This window comes from Sinocyclocheilus rhinocerous, unplaced genomic scaffold, assembly GCF_001515625.1.
Source record: "Sinocyclocheilus rhinocerous isolate Xijiao unplaced genomic scaffold, SAMN03320098_v1.1 scaffold2033, whole genome shotgun sequence".
In the NCBI taxonomy this organism is placed as follows: Eukaryota; Metazoa; Chordata; class Actinopteri; order Cypriniformes; family Cyprinidae; genus Sinocyclocheilus; species Sinocyclocheilus rhinocerous.
The window spans coordinates 38472-51083 of NW_015635542.1; the positions used below are offsets into that span (position 1 = coordinate 38472).

General features: G+C 37.9%; 1 protein-coding gene across 1 annotated transcript in view; it reads right to left on the bottom strand.

Annotated features, from left to right (window-relative positions):
• Positions 1-2675: 2675 nt before the first annotated feature.
• LOC107747311 (fibrinogen C domain-containing protein 1-like) overlaps positions 2676-12612 on the bottom strand; it is an 18305-nt gene continuing 8368 nt past the window's right edge. Inside the window, exons 5-6 of the mRNA XM_016561776.1 lie at positions 7726-7905; positions 2676-3139 (exon numbers count right to left, since the gene is read on the bottom strand). Coding sequence (XP_016417262.1) covers positions 2871-3139; positions 7726-7905 — 449 coding nt within the window. The 3' untranslated portion in view covers positions 2676-2870. The remainder of the gene's footprint in view (positions 3140-7725; positions 7906-12612) is intronic.

Consider the following 12612-nt stretch of genomic DNA (forward strand, 5'->3'; position numbering starts at 1 on the left):
ACACACACACACACACACATACACACACAGACAGCCTGTTAAAACTGGGGAATGGGAACAGGATGTTCTTTGGCAGTTGCCAATTGCTTTAAACCACACATAAAGAGTCAGCCAGAAACAAATTTAGACTTATTTATAGAGCAAAGGTTTGAGGAAACGCATCCAGAGGGAGCAATCACAAACCCTGAGTCTGTGTGAAAAGTGTAATGTGTTGAGAGCGAACGCCCTGTGAGTATTAAAAACAGCTGGAGAGGGTGATGAAAAGATTTCCTGCTGGAAATGGAGAGTTGTGTGTATGGATGCACAGAAAAGACGCACAGGAGATCTATCTCAAAATCCATGCAGTGCCACTGCAGAAATCAATTTATTTATATGTTATTTATTTAACTTTTTTTATATGCACACAATATGAAGAGCCAATGTCATACACAGAAATAACAATTTACTTTTTTCTTTACAAGTATATTTTCTGTTTCATTCAGTCACACGCACACACATTTCCACACACTCATTCTCACAGAGACCCTTAATTACAAATTATTTCAAATTGTATTTGTCCCATTATAATGTGCACTCTTTTTTGTCTTTTTGTCCTTTCTTGACATAGTTACATCATTTAACATCTCTTTCCTTCATTCTTTGTTCAGCCTGTTAGCTTTTGTTCAGGGGATCATTACCATGGCAACGCACTAGAGAAACGGTATTGACAGCTGAACAGGCTGCATGGTTAACTTTGAAGCAAATGGTGACAGAGAAAAGGGGCCATTTGTGATGTAATTCCACAGAATGAGAGGAGGGGAAAAATCTGAGAAGAAAAAAAGTACAATAGAAAATACACAACAAAGACACAAACTGACAGAGGCAACTTTGTAGTTAAAGTGGTGCAAACTTAGAGGCGACTCCAGAGACAAGGATGAGCACTCACTTGTGTCCATTTAAGAGTCTTGACAACATCCTGTAATGTTGCTTTTACAGTCGTCTTCCCACATATTTTCTCGAGTAATGTGCTCATTATTTGTTGGTGTACGTTTAATGGATTTCACCTTCCCTCCTGACAGACCAGAATTTAAAACAAGAGTCCATTCCATCCCAGTCACATGACTACAGGCATTATCAGGACACATCGAGGGATCTTTTCTAAAGCTTTGTTTGTGTGCTTTTGTCAATTTCCCATAAGAAAACATTTCACATGCGCTAAAAGTCTCTAAAACATACACACTGTACATGAAATCTACACATATCTTAAAGCTCTTGTTACATTTATAAAGTAAAACTCAAAACGGCAAAATCCAAGATGAATGAATCAGTGTTTATACTTGCACAAGTTCATTCACAAGTCAGTATGAAAACTGCTCATCTTTATACATATAAAAACAAACAAACAAGGGAGGGAACAAAAGTTTTGTTAGTGCGTTAATCATGATAAATACGTAAATCTCTCCATTTTGAATTCAAAACTACATCATTTAAGCAAAGTACAAATAAATTGTCATCATTATGATAATGGGGATTTAAAAAAGGAACACAATTAGGTTGAGAGAGAGAGATGAATTACAAAACAGAATCGGCAAGAACAGAAGTGAGAGAAAAGGAAAAAGTAAGAAAAGAGCAAAGAAGAGAACAATGGGCAGCGTAATTGTACTAAATGACATGTTGACCTTTTCCACTTCCACAGGGGACCAAAGAAAACAAACCCAAAGAGTGAAGGGAGAGCGGAGGGAGAACAAATGAGAAGAAGACCATGAGGCAAAAAAAGAAAGGGCGAGAGATGAAGGGAGCTGCTCGAGCACGAGGGGAAGGAAGCACAATATTCACGTTCGAGATGTCTGACCTTTGGAAAGTGAGCTGGAGAGAGGGACGGCAGTGAATGAGCTGATATACACGTTAGCATTCGCACATAAAAGAGGACAGGGCGGCTCGTTTAAATTAGCATTGCGACACGGCATCCAAAGGCGTGCGTGAACAAATGAATTGTGTATAAGTGCTAAATAAACACACTTGGGCGAGCTTGTCGGGCCCATAAAGAGATTCCTTGAGAACACTCAAACTTGTGCTGAGTTAGAAACGCATGCTCGGGAAGGAGACGAGACAATATCGCATTTTCCTTTTATCTCGCTCACACACACACATAAACAGCCTCCATCTGCGTATGTGCGAGATGAAGAGCCTGGCTGATGATCACTTGGCAATGGCGACCAGACAAAGTGGCCAATATGCTCACTAATGGCCTGTCAAACAGATGAGAGACAAACTCCCACAGAAACCTTTGCACCTCTCTCCTCCTGGACCGCCTCTCTCTCTCATTTCCCTCCCATCTTCCACACTTTCTTCATTTGTACTAGCCTCCTTCTTCAAATATGAAGACTTAGTGGAGATTTGGCCTCGGCATGTGTGTTTAGCGTATTAATTGCGTGTTAAACAATAAGAGGGAGAACGGAAACGGACTTTGCTGACAGAAGGAACCATTCCATCATTTCATTGTCGTACACAGTCCTCCATTAATTCATTCCCTAACCGGTGGCAAGATAATAGGATCCTTGATTAAGTGTCATTTTTTTTGTCAGAACCGAAGTGTGACTCACAGTATTGAGTCAGTGCAGGGGTGAGCTGAGATCCGACAGCTGGGGTGTAAAGAAACTTCAAGGCCTGATGATAAAGAGATTGTCATATGGAGGGCAGGACTTACAGCACGGCCACACAACAGTGCGACTTTTCTGCCAAATTAATAAACAGGACAACAGAAAGCTCTTTTTCAGATTTGCAACAACCACTGTCCTTGTTGTTTTCCACACCATAAGTCCCATATTGAAGTCTTTTAAACTTTTTTTTTTTTTTTTTTTTCTTACATTTAAATTGGACTTTTTGTGTGGTTACTTGCTTTCTCGCTCTTCGCGTGTTGGCCGAATTTTCATTTCTGTGAATTTTAGCGAGTACTGCCACCCGGTCCAGGACGACCATTCAATCCCGTCGGCGTAAGAGGTGTGCTGTCCGCGCAGGTACTGGCCGTTCAGGTTGGACGTGTGGCAGTTGCGGTACCACCAGGCACCGTGGTAGAATGAAGCACAGTTGTTCTCAGAGTGATCGTTGTCTCTGTCTTTTGTGGTGAACTTCATTCCATTGTGCTTAAGCAATGAATCTCCTGTGTACGGGTGCACACAAAAATAAAGGGAAAACAGCAGAAAGATAATTAAACTATTGTTCAAAAAATTTGGGGGCAGTAAGATTTTTTCTTTTGAAAGAAATTAATACTCTTTTTCAGCAAGAACACTTTAATAAAAGATACAAAAGTGACAGTAAAGACATTTATTTATTTTATTTATCCTTTATTTAGCCAGGATAATCTGAAGGGGAGAATCCCTGGCCAGGAGCCAGGAGAATGCCATTGAGACTTCACAATCTCTTCTTTGCAACAAAATTTAAAATTTTACAAAGGATTTATATTTTTAAAAATGCTGTTTTTTTTTACTTTCTGTTCATCAAAGAATCTTGAATTTGTTTTTAATTACACTAAAAATTTAAGCAAAAGAATGTTGAAAAATATTGAATATTGATACTAATAAGAAAATCAGCATATTAAAATGATTTCTGAAAGATCATGTGACGCTGAAAACTGGAGTAATAGCTGCTGAAAAATTCAGCTTTGCCTCCACAGGAATATATTATATATAAAAAAATATATATATATAAATTCAAAAAGGAAAGCTTTCAAAATATATTTTTAAATAAGACAAGAAATTATAAACAAAACTATTTAATGTATATAAAAATAATCATATAGATGTTCTGGGATATGCAGACAATTACTGTATAGTAATTCATAGTTTCTACGTAAATATAAATATAAAATTAAAAAATATATATATATATATATATATATATATATATATATGAAAATGTTATTTTAAATTGTAATAATAAGTATTACTGTTTTTACTTTATGTTTAATCAAATAAATTCAGCCTGGGTAAGAGACTTTTTTCAAAACATTTTAAAAATCTTACCGACCCCAAACTTTTAAATGTTAATGTGTGTTTAAGTTGCAACAGAGCTGATTTGTGTGATTCTAGAAATAACGCTGTGAAAATCATCACAAAAAGCCATTTCACACAAACAACTCTAGATGAATGCCCATGAATACATGAGACGAGTTAGCATCCACAAGCAATCTCGTCTCATCTCTCTCAAATAAAAGCATTTTCAGCATTTTATCTAATTTGGGTGTGATTTATGCATACAGTGTTTTGCTTTGCTCCTGTCACCTTCCCTCACACTTCCATAAGACCTTAACATTTTGCATCGGATGACTCACTCTGCATTAAATGATTTCTCATCATTGCCTTTTTGACGATCCTCTTTAAAGAACTCATGCGCAAACGCGTATAGGTGCTACTCCATAATTAGCTGAAATGTGTTAAGTTATGTGTTACTGTATGTGTTAAGTTACACACTCTATGCTGTCTGGAACATGCAGCTGAACCAGTACTTTATTGGCTGATGACATTGAAGTGCACACATAGTACACATGAGTACTACATTAATATAAAGGCAACTACTGTAGATAATTCCATGTATAAAGACCCATTTATACCAATAGGCAAGCTTGACATTGTAAAGGCATACAATTTAAATAAGGTTGGAAATACTTTGTTTTCTCTTATGTTCAACAAGGCTGCATATATATGACCAAAATACAGCAAACAGTAATACTGTAAAACTTTTGATCATTTAATATGTCCTTGAATAAAAATATTAATTTCTTAAAAAGAAAAAAAAAATCTTACTGACCCCAAACTAGAAATTAGACAATTCTGAAAAGACACATTTCAACTAATTTCAGTAGTGCTTTTCACTTTTTCACTTTCACACCATAGAAAGTTACAAAACAAGTACAAAATATTAATGAAATGAAATATGCTGTAAGAAAGGAGAGCTAATAAATATGACAGACAGATAGATAGATAGAGACACACAAAACTGTATGCACTACACAATATTTGCCTTAGTGCTTTTGACAGAATAATCAGGATTAATTTAGGTTTTTGTTTTTTTTCACTGAAAATTTCCACCTCGTACGACCTCATAGGTCCCCAAACCTCAGCTTGAAAACCCCTGGTCTAAAGCACACAGTGGCATTATGCATTATTGTCTTTCCAATTCATTTCCAAAATATTCAACCTATATTTACTGCCTATTCTGTAATCAAAGGGTAAAAACATGCCATCAAATGGTTGAAGCATCACCCATGCATGCATTAATTTCTATTTTAGTAAAAGGGTTTGACTGAACTACAATGGTACATCAGTAGATAATCAGAAAAGAAAGCTGCAGCACATTCATGCCATTATCATTCAGAGATATGTGCATGAATGTGCTGCAGCTTTCTGTTATTTTGAGAAGTAAAGAAGATTTGTATCTTGCAGCTTCTTTTTATTACAGCCATTGTGTCAGGCAAGTATTTCGAGATCCACAATTCTTTCAGAATTCTGTGGGGCAAGGGTCAACTTGTGGGTCAATGACAAGTCTTCTTCCCTCAAGAAGTGTCTTGTAGCATCAGTCTTATCTGATGGCAACAGACATTGGGTGTGGTGGGCCAACAGAAACAAACCTTCACCATTTCTGTGGCTGAAAAGGGGATTTGTAAAGCCATCCTGCCTGCTGTCCACTTCACTGGATTTTCTGGCAGGAGGGCAGGTGGTGATGTGTCTGTTGCCCTATAAACTGTTCCTGTCAGCTTAACATGAACAGAGAATATAATCCAAACAGAGCTAGAACAAAGTGTTCTATGGAGATGGAGAGAGACAGGAAGAAAACGAAAGTGTACCAGAATGGAGTACAATAGCGGTAAATGTCAGGTGGTATTTCTAAACCACTATGGGATTTGTTCAGAACCAGTTTGAGTTTAACCTTTCATCCAGCTTAACATACAAGGGACGCTCCACAGAAAAGGATAACGTTTCCAGAACGAAAGCTCTAAACCGCCATTCCTCTTCTCTAACAGCCCATGACCTTGAAGATCTCCAATCTTCTGATCCACAGTCAGTTTAACTCAATAACGTCAAAGACAATACGCAGAGAAACGGATCCCAGACCGGTGCTCAATTTCCCAGCAGAAACGCGTGTCATTCAAGCTTGACAGATTTTGTCCGCAGCTATGGGAATAAGCCATTAGTCACACTAGGGTCGCACGGAGCCCACAGAAAATACTTGTATTGCTGCCGTTGACATTTCAGCATTAAGAGTGTTGTATCCAGACATGTCCTTGCAAACTCTCAGATTCGGTCACATGCTCTTGGGAATCACTTTTCCTTTGTCAAGGGGATACTATTGTCTCAGAAAGCCTTCAGGTGATGTGGTAATATCACATGTGACTCTCTAAAAATGCTCGGTATAAATGTGTAACCTGCATAAAACATACCGTATGTGCACAAACTTATGCGTGGGCTTATTTGTGCTCACATGCTGGCGTGAATAAGGAGTCACCTTGACGCTGTCTGTATTTTGAGACGTATTAGGCCCCACCAGGCCGGCCCAGAGCACAACTGCCTGTCAAAATCAATGCAAATGATCACAATAATATTCTCAGTGCTCTGATTAGGGGAGACCTGTCAGGCAGCAAACAGGAAACCCAGCATCTCAAGGGCATGAAGACGCTGCCCAGCAGAGACCACCTGCTCACCTGACACCAGCGCTACAGACACAATCCAATTCAAGCCCGGATATACCTGCTGTACAGACAGGAGATCTCTCACCTCTCTCCTTCATGCTCTCTTCATGGTGAATTTGTGTGTTTTCCTCTGCAACTGCCCTTGAGTTCAAACTCAGAATGCTCTTTCTATTTCTGTTTATCTCCCTACTCACTTGTTTCTTACAGGACTCTGAGGAGCTTTCCAATTCAGTTTGTGTCTGTTCTTGACATTTGTCTTAAGTCAATGGTAGTAATCGACTGGGAAGCATTTTGTGTGTGAGTTTGCGAGGACTGGGTGATAATATCGGATTTCTAAATAATCCCGACAATGATTGTTAAGATTCTAAGAACTTTTCTTTAATGGCAGCATTAAAAAAATAACTTGAGATATGAATGAGTTTGCAGTCTGTTATTAACGTGATGCAATAAAAAGATAGTGTACCAAAAAATAATGATAAGGAACGCCTTACTATTGTATGGTCCCTTGCAGACTGCATGCAAAAACATTCACATTACCAGTGTAGTCTGATTTATGAACAAATGAGCTGGTTCTTTTTAGTGATCAAAAAAGATACATTGTGACAAATATAGTCAGAATCATACTGACTATAGAAATCATTAAAATCAGCCGGTACTTTTTAATGAGCACTTTTTGTTTTAATCAAATCTGAATCAAATTGAGAGCTTGTGAATCAGAATCAAATTGAATTAGGGAATGTGTATTGATACCCAGCCTTAGTGTTTGTTTTTGTGTGGTGATTTGCAGAGGACGTGTGATAGAGCTATGTTTTGTTTGCGGCTAAGAAGTGACTAAAGAGTGAATTAAGTGCTATGATTATTCTGTCTATGCCACCAAGCACTGAAGTGGACCAATTATCTGAATGAATAAGCACTTATTATTGTTGACAAAGATTTAATCATGCTAACTGATTTGCATACCGGGTCTTTCAAAGTTAGTGTGATTTAAATAAGGCATACTAATTACACAATATTGAAGATATTGATCCATGGTCTGTAAATATGTAAATATGTGTATGTACCTGCAGTTCCGGTGTAATCAGCGATGGTGAGGGGGTAACCGTCATCCTCAGGATCAACAGAGAACAGTCCAACTCCAAACACACCATACTGTGCGAAAGCTGTGCTGTTCTCGAAATCTTCAAGATCTATGCGCAGTTCGTAGTTTCCTTGGATAGAGAGAGCATGGATTTGTTTCAACCCTGATGAGAGAAACAGAGAAAGGGAATTAATTTCAAGATTATTTTTAGTCATAGGAAATATAATTGGATTATGAGTGTAAAGTATGAATTAGGGCTGTGAATATTTTAATATTTTAACCGAAATAAATGTAGAGTCAATATAAAGTAGTTTTTTTTTTTAGATATTTGTTTAATAGCACTTTTTAAGTACTATTAAGTATTGTCAGGTCTATACTGCCAACCCAAATACCTTTGTTAAATTGATTTTTTTTTTGAGTATAAAATTACTAATTCCAACAATTTAAGAATATAAGAGTTTTATTCCAACCCTGCTTCAACACACATACCATGTAGTTCCCCTTCGGGAACTCGAGCTGCATCGGAAAACGCTAGGGGAACGCCTTCAGCGATACCAAGCTCTGAATCATATGTGTAATCAGTCCGGCTCTCGAGGGGGCCGACTGTCCGCATTGTAAGCAGTTGCCACTGTGTTTGCTTCGCTCCCGGAAGGCTCTCTTTGACCTGGTGGGCAAGGGGTACTCGGCAGCGGGTCAGGCTGGTGCGTATCTGCACACTATGTCAGTGTTACAGGCGTACCAAGCCGACCTGCTAAAAGAGCTAGATGAAGGCGAGCAAGTTAAAGCAGATGATATCTTAGAACTAAGGAGAACCGCTGATTTAGCTCTTCGCGCCACCAAGGAGACCGCCCGTGCTATTGGGCGGTCCATGGCAGACGTGTTTCGAGCCCTCAAACACTTTCTTCCAGACCTAAGAAATCGCCATGTGTTGGTGCGCACCGACAACACAGCGGTGGTCTTTTATATCAACTACCAGGGAGGTCTACGTTCGCGCCCCTTATACAAGCTGGCGCACCAGATCCTTGTGTTAATTGTATGTGTCCAGTGCGAGCACTGGATGCATACGTCCACAGAGCTGCCCTGTGGAGAAAGGCGGACCAACTGCTTGTGTGCTATGGTCCCCCTAAGAGAGGTCATCCTGCTTCCAAGCAGACCCTCATAGCAAATTTGGAGTCTCTATCTCAAACTCTCTAGCACCATCAATAGGCCAAATTTGCACATTTATGCTAATAATATTTGAACCGTAATATCTAAAAGCAAAATAATTTTTTCCTCTGATTTCTTCACTCATGCAGAGTCGAATGCATATCAAAATTTACATTTCTACAGGGCAAGATTTTTCACAATTTTGAATTTTCTTAAAAATCTACTTTTTGGAAATCGTCCTAGACGGTTTGTCCAATATTCATCAAAATTCAGATCATCTTTAGAGCATTCTGGTAAAAAGTTATCAAAAGCTTTTTGATATACCAAACCATTTTCGTAAAGCATGTTAACGAATTTAACGAAGTTTGTGCAAAAATGGACATGAAGCTATATCTCCGCAACACAATTATATTGATCCACTGTCCTCTCTACACACGTTAGCAATGTAAGTATTGATTCATTTATCCACACTTACACCTGTGTGGCTTAATCTTGGAGATGAATTTTCATCAACCAAGTAGCCAAACTCAAAATGCAACAGGCAAATAGCATGAGCATAAAATGCCACAGGAAATGGTGAAGAAAAAAAAAACTATGATCATAGCCTCCTTGAACAGAAAAACTGAGTCATCATTAATTATGTTAATTATTTGTAATGTGTTAAACAGCCAATATGAATCGCGAAAATAAACACATTATTTTTCCTATCTCTAGTGTGAATGTGTGGTTCATTTTCACTTCCTGTCGCCTGCATATAAAATAATGCAATAAAACACTGAAATGCTCAAACATCTATTATTATGCAGAGCAAATGCCTACTTTAAAAATTCATACATGGCTACTATGCATTAAAGCTGCATGGAAAACAACCAGGTCTTAGGGGAGATTCACTCTTTTCATATTTTGTTGTTTTTGTTCACATTTCCAGCACCAGACCCATAAACACCGGATAGAAAAAACCTTGCAAAACCATCCTCAGATATAAACTCTGAGTTGAATCATCAAAATTAATTTGATGTGTAGGGCGCAGTGTAACTACAAACATATGAGTATCCGCACAAGAAAATTGATAAAGAAAAGCAGAATTAATGAAAAAATTAGGAGGGAAACAGCAACAATCCATTAGTGCATACAAAACTGAGTCTCTTTATGGCTTCATTCAAAATATAAATAAAATAATTTATTTTTGAAAAGAGGAAAAGAAACCTGCTACTTTCACAAGTAATTTACATAATTTTTATTCAGGCTTAATTAAAACCCATGAGAGTTTCCCTGAGGCTCGTTTGAAATAATTAAACATTGGGAGTATTTTACGCCCTTTTTGCTTTTCTACCAAAGAAGGGGCCAAACAGGCAAGTCTGTGCGCATAAAACTCAGGTGTGCCAGAATTTTCAATTAAACATTATTGTGAAGACATTTCACTTAGCTGCATTTTGTCTTGAATTATCATACTGATTGCTCAATTAACAACTGTTTTATATATGATATGTTTTATTGAAGTTACAAAAGTGATTTAGTCAAGAGCAGTGAGAGACTTTCTCTCTTTTATTGTCTGATTAACATGAATGACAGACAGCAGGAATTTTAGACAGCTGTTATTTAAGAGCTGCCTGGATCCCATATACTGTTACACGTGTTTTCTTTCTCAGCTGTTTGCTTTCACTTAAGACCTAACTTACTGTGTTTAGTGGGACACTTGCAAAGACAGGCATTTTGACACATACAAGTGTGTGTATGTAACCGTTCAAAGCCTAAAGCGGCAAAAATAACTCTCTAATGAGTTCTTTTTCACAGCTGATTATGTTTCAACAGCTTAAAATCACTTGTTTTTTTAACTGCTATGCTTATAAACATGTGAAAAGGATAAGTTTTCATGACCACGTAGCACAGCAACGTCATGTGAGCGTGTAAGCACTATAGAAACGATAGTCCAAAATCTCTACCGGTTGACAAATTTCTGCCAGTTAATTGTGTCTACCGGTATATCGCCCACACAACAATTACATTAGACTAACCCTAATTCAAACTCTAACCTTAAAACACGTTTTTGCATTTTCTGAATCTAAAAAGATTTATCTGACCTCTGGGGACACATTAGCCCCCAACCCACAGCTAAGCCAACCCCCATGCACGCATATTTTGAAAGGGAGAGAGAAAGTGCACATGATAGATCATATATACTCTCGCTCTTCTACAGCACACATTCTATGCCTTCTGCCAGATGCCCTGCTATTGTGATATGGGCAGTCAACACCCATGAAGCCTGGGCAGTTCCTATTTGCCAGTAAACATAAATAGACACTGATATATTGAGCCAGAAAGAGGATTGTGTGTTGAGCACAAATTTAAGCGAGCAGCACAATAAAAAGCCTACGGGCATCGGCAGTCACACTGCACACCTGTGATAAATACCACTCTAAAAATGACATATTCCTGTAATTATGCAGGGAAAAATTGGGTCAAAGCTCCTCTAGGTTTCTATACACACACAAACCCACTCTCAACGAATACAGATATCATTCTAAAACAGGAAACATAAAACATTTATTCTAGATGTGCATAATAAACACGTTAAATTGTTAGTCATTTAAATAATAGTGCTATATTCCATCTTCTGCCAGCTAGACAGACAAAAGACAACATCTTGATTCTGATTAATGTGTTAATGTCTTCAATTTGCAGCTAATTTGAGTGATACAATTGTCTGGCTCATTAACAATTCATACAGACTGTGCACAGCTATACTTCTCTTTTTGCCACGGTAAAAGGTTCAAATATTAATGATTTATTTGCTTAGATTTGAAAAGTATGTTGGGAGGGAAACGCATTGAGCGGTTATATATATCCCTCAAGCCATTTTTCCACATTCACATGGTTTTACTCCAGGAAACAGACACAGCACTTGAATCATTACACTCTATCTTTTTTCTCTTTCTGTCCTCTTTCAGTGACATTTCTGCAAGTTAAAATATTCATAATGCTTTTTCTCTCTATGTGACTTTACGCAAAAGAAAAGGAAAGAAAGAAGAGGGGAAGGGGAAAGAAAACTCACAGGAAGCAACGTGAAGTGTGTGTTTGGTGAAGAAGAATGAACAGGAGGCATGAATAGTGCGATGGAGAGATGGAGGGCAGCGGAGAGGGCAGAAAGTGGAGGGGTGTCTTTGAACACATGTCTTTTCTCTCTCTTTCCCATCAAGACGAGAGACGAACGGAAAGGATTTCCCACAGACTTCAAAGGGAGAAGCTCAGGGGGGGAAAACGCAATTTGTGTGAGCTCACACACACACACACACACACACACACACACACGACTGAAGAGGACACACACAAAAAACACCAACGTGCTGACAAGAATCAAAGGTTTGTGATAAAAAAAAATCCACAAGTCCAGAACTTTTGGAAATGCAAGCTAAATATTAACCCGTTGTTATATTTCTGGCCACTCTTTGGCATTAACCTGATTTCCAAAAGCAGATTAAAGCAATATTATGGTTTGTAGAACAAAGAATAAAAAATTGAGAATAAAATAAAATGGTTGCAAATGCCTCTATTGATTTTGGGTAATTTAAAAACCTTAATGAAAATAATTACCATAACTGAACATTCATTTATAATCGTAGCATTTTTTTTAATAATATGTCAACATAAGTCAACATGCAACATGAGGACTTTTCATGCTCCACACCTATTGAAATCTTTTCCTATTTTTTTTACTATATATATA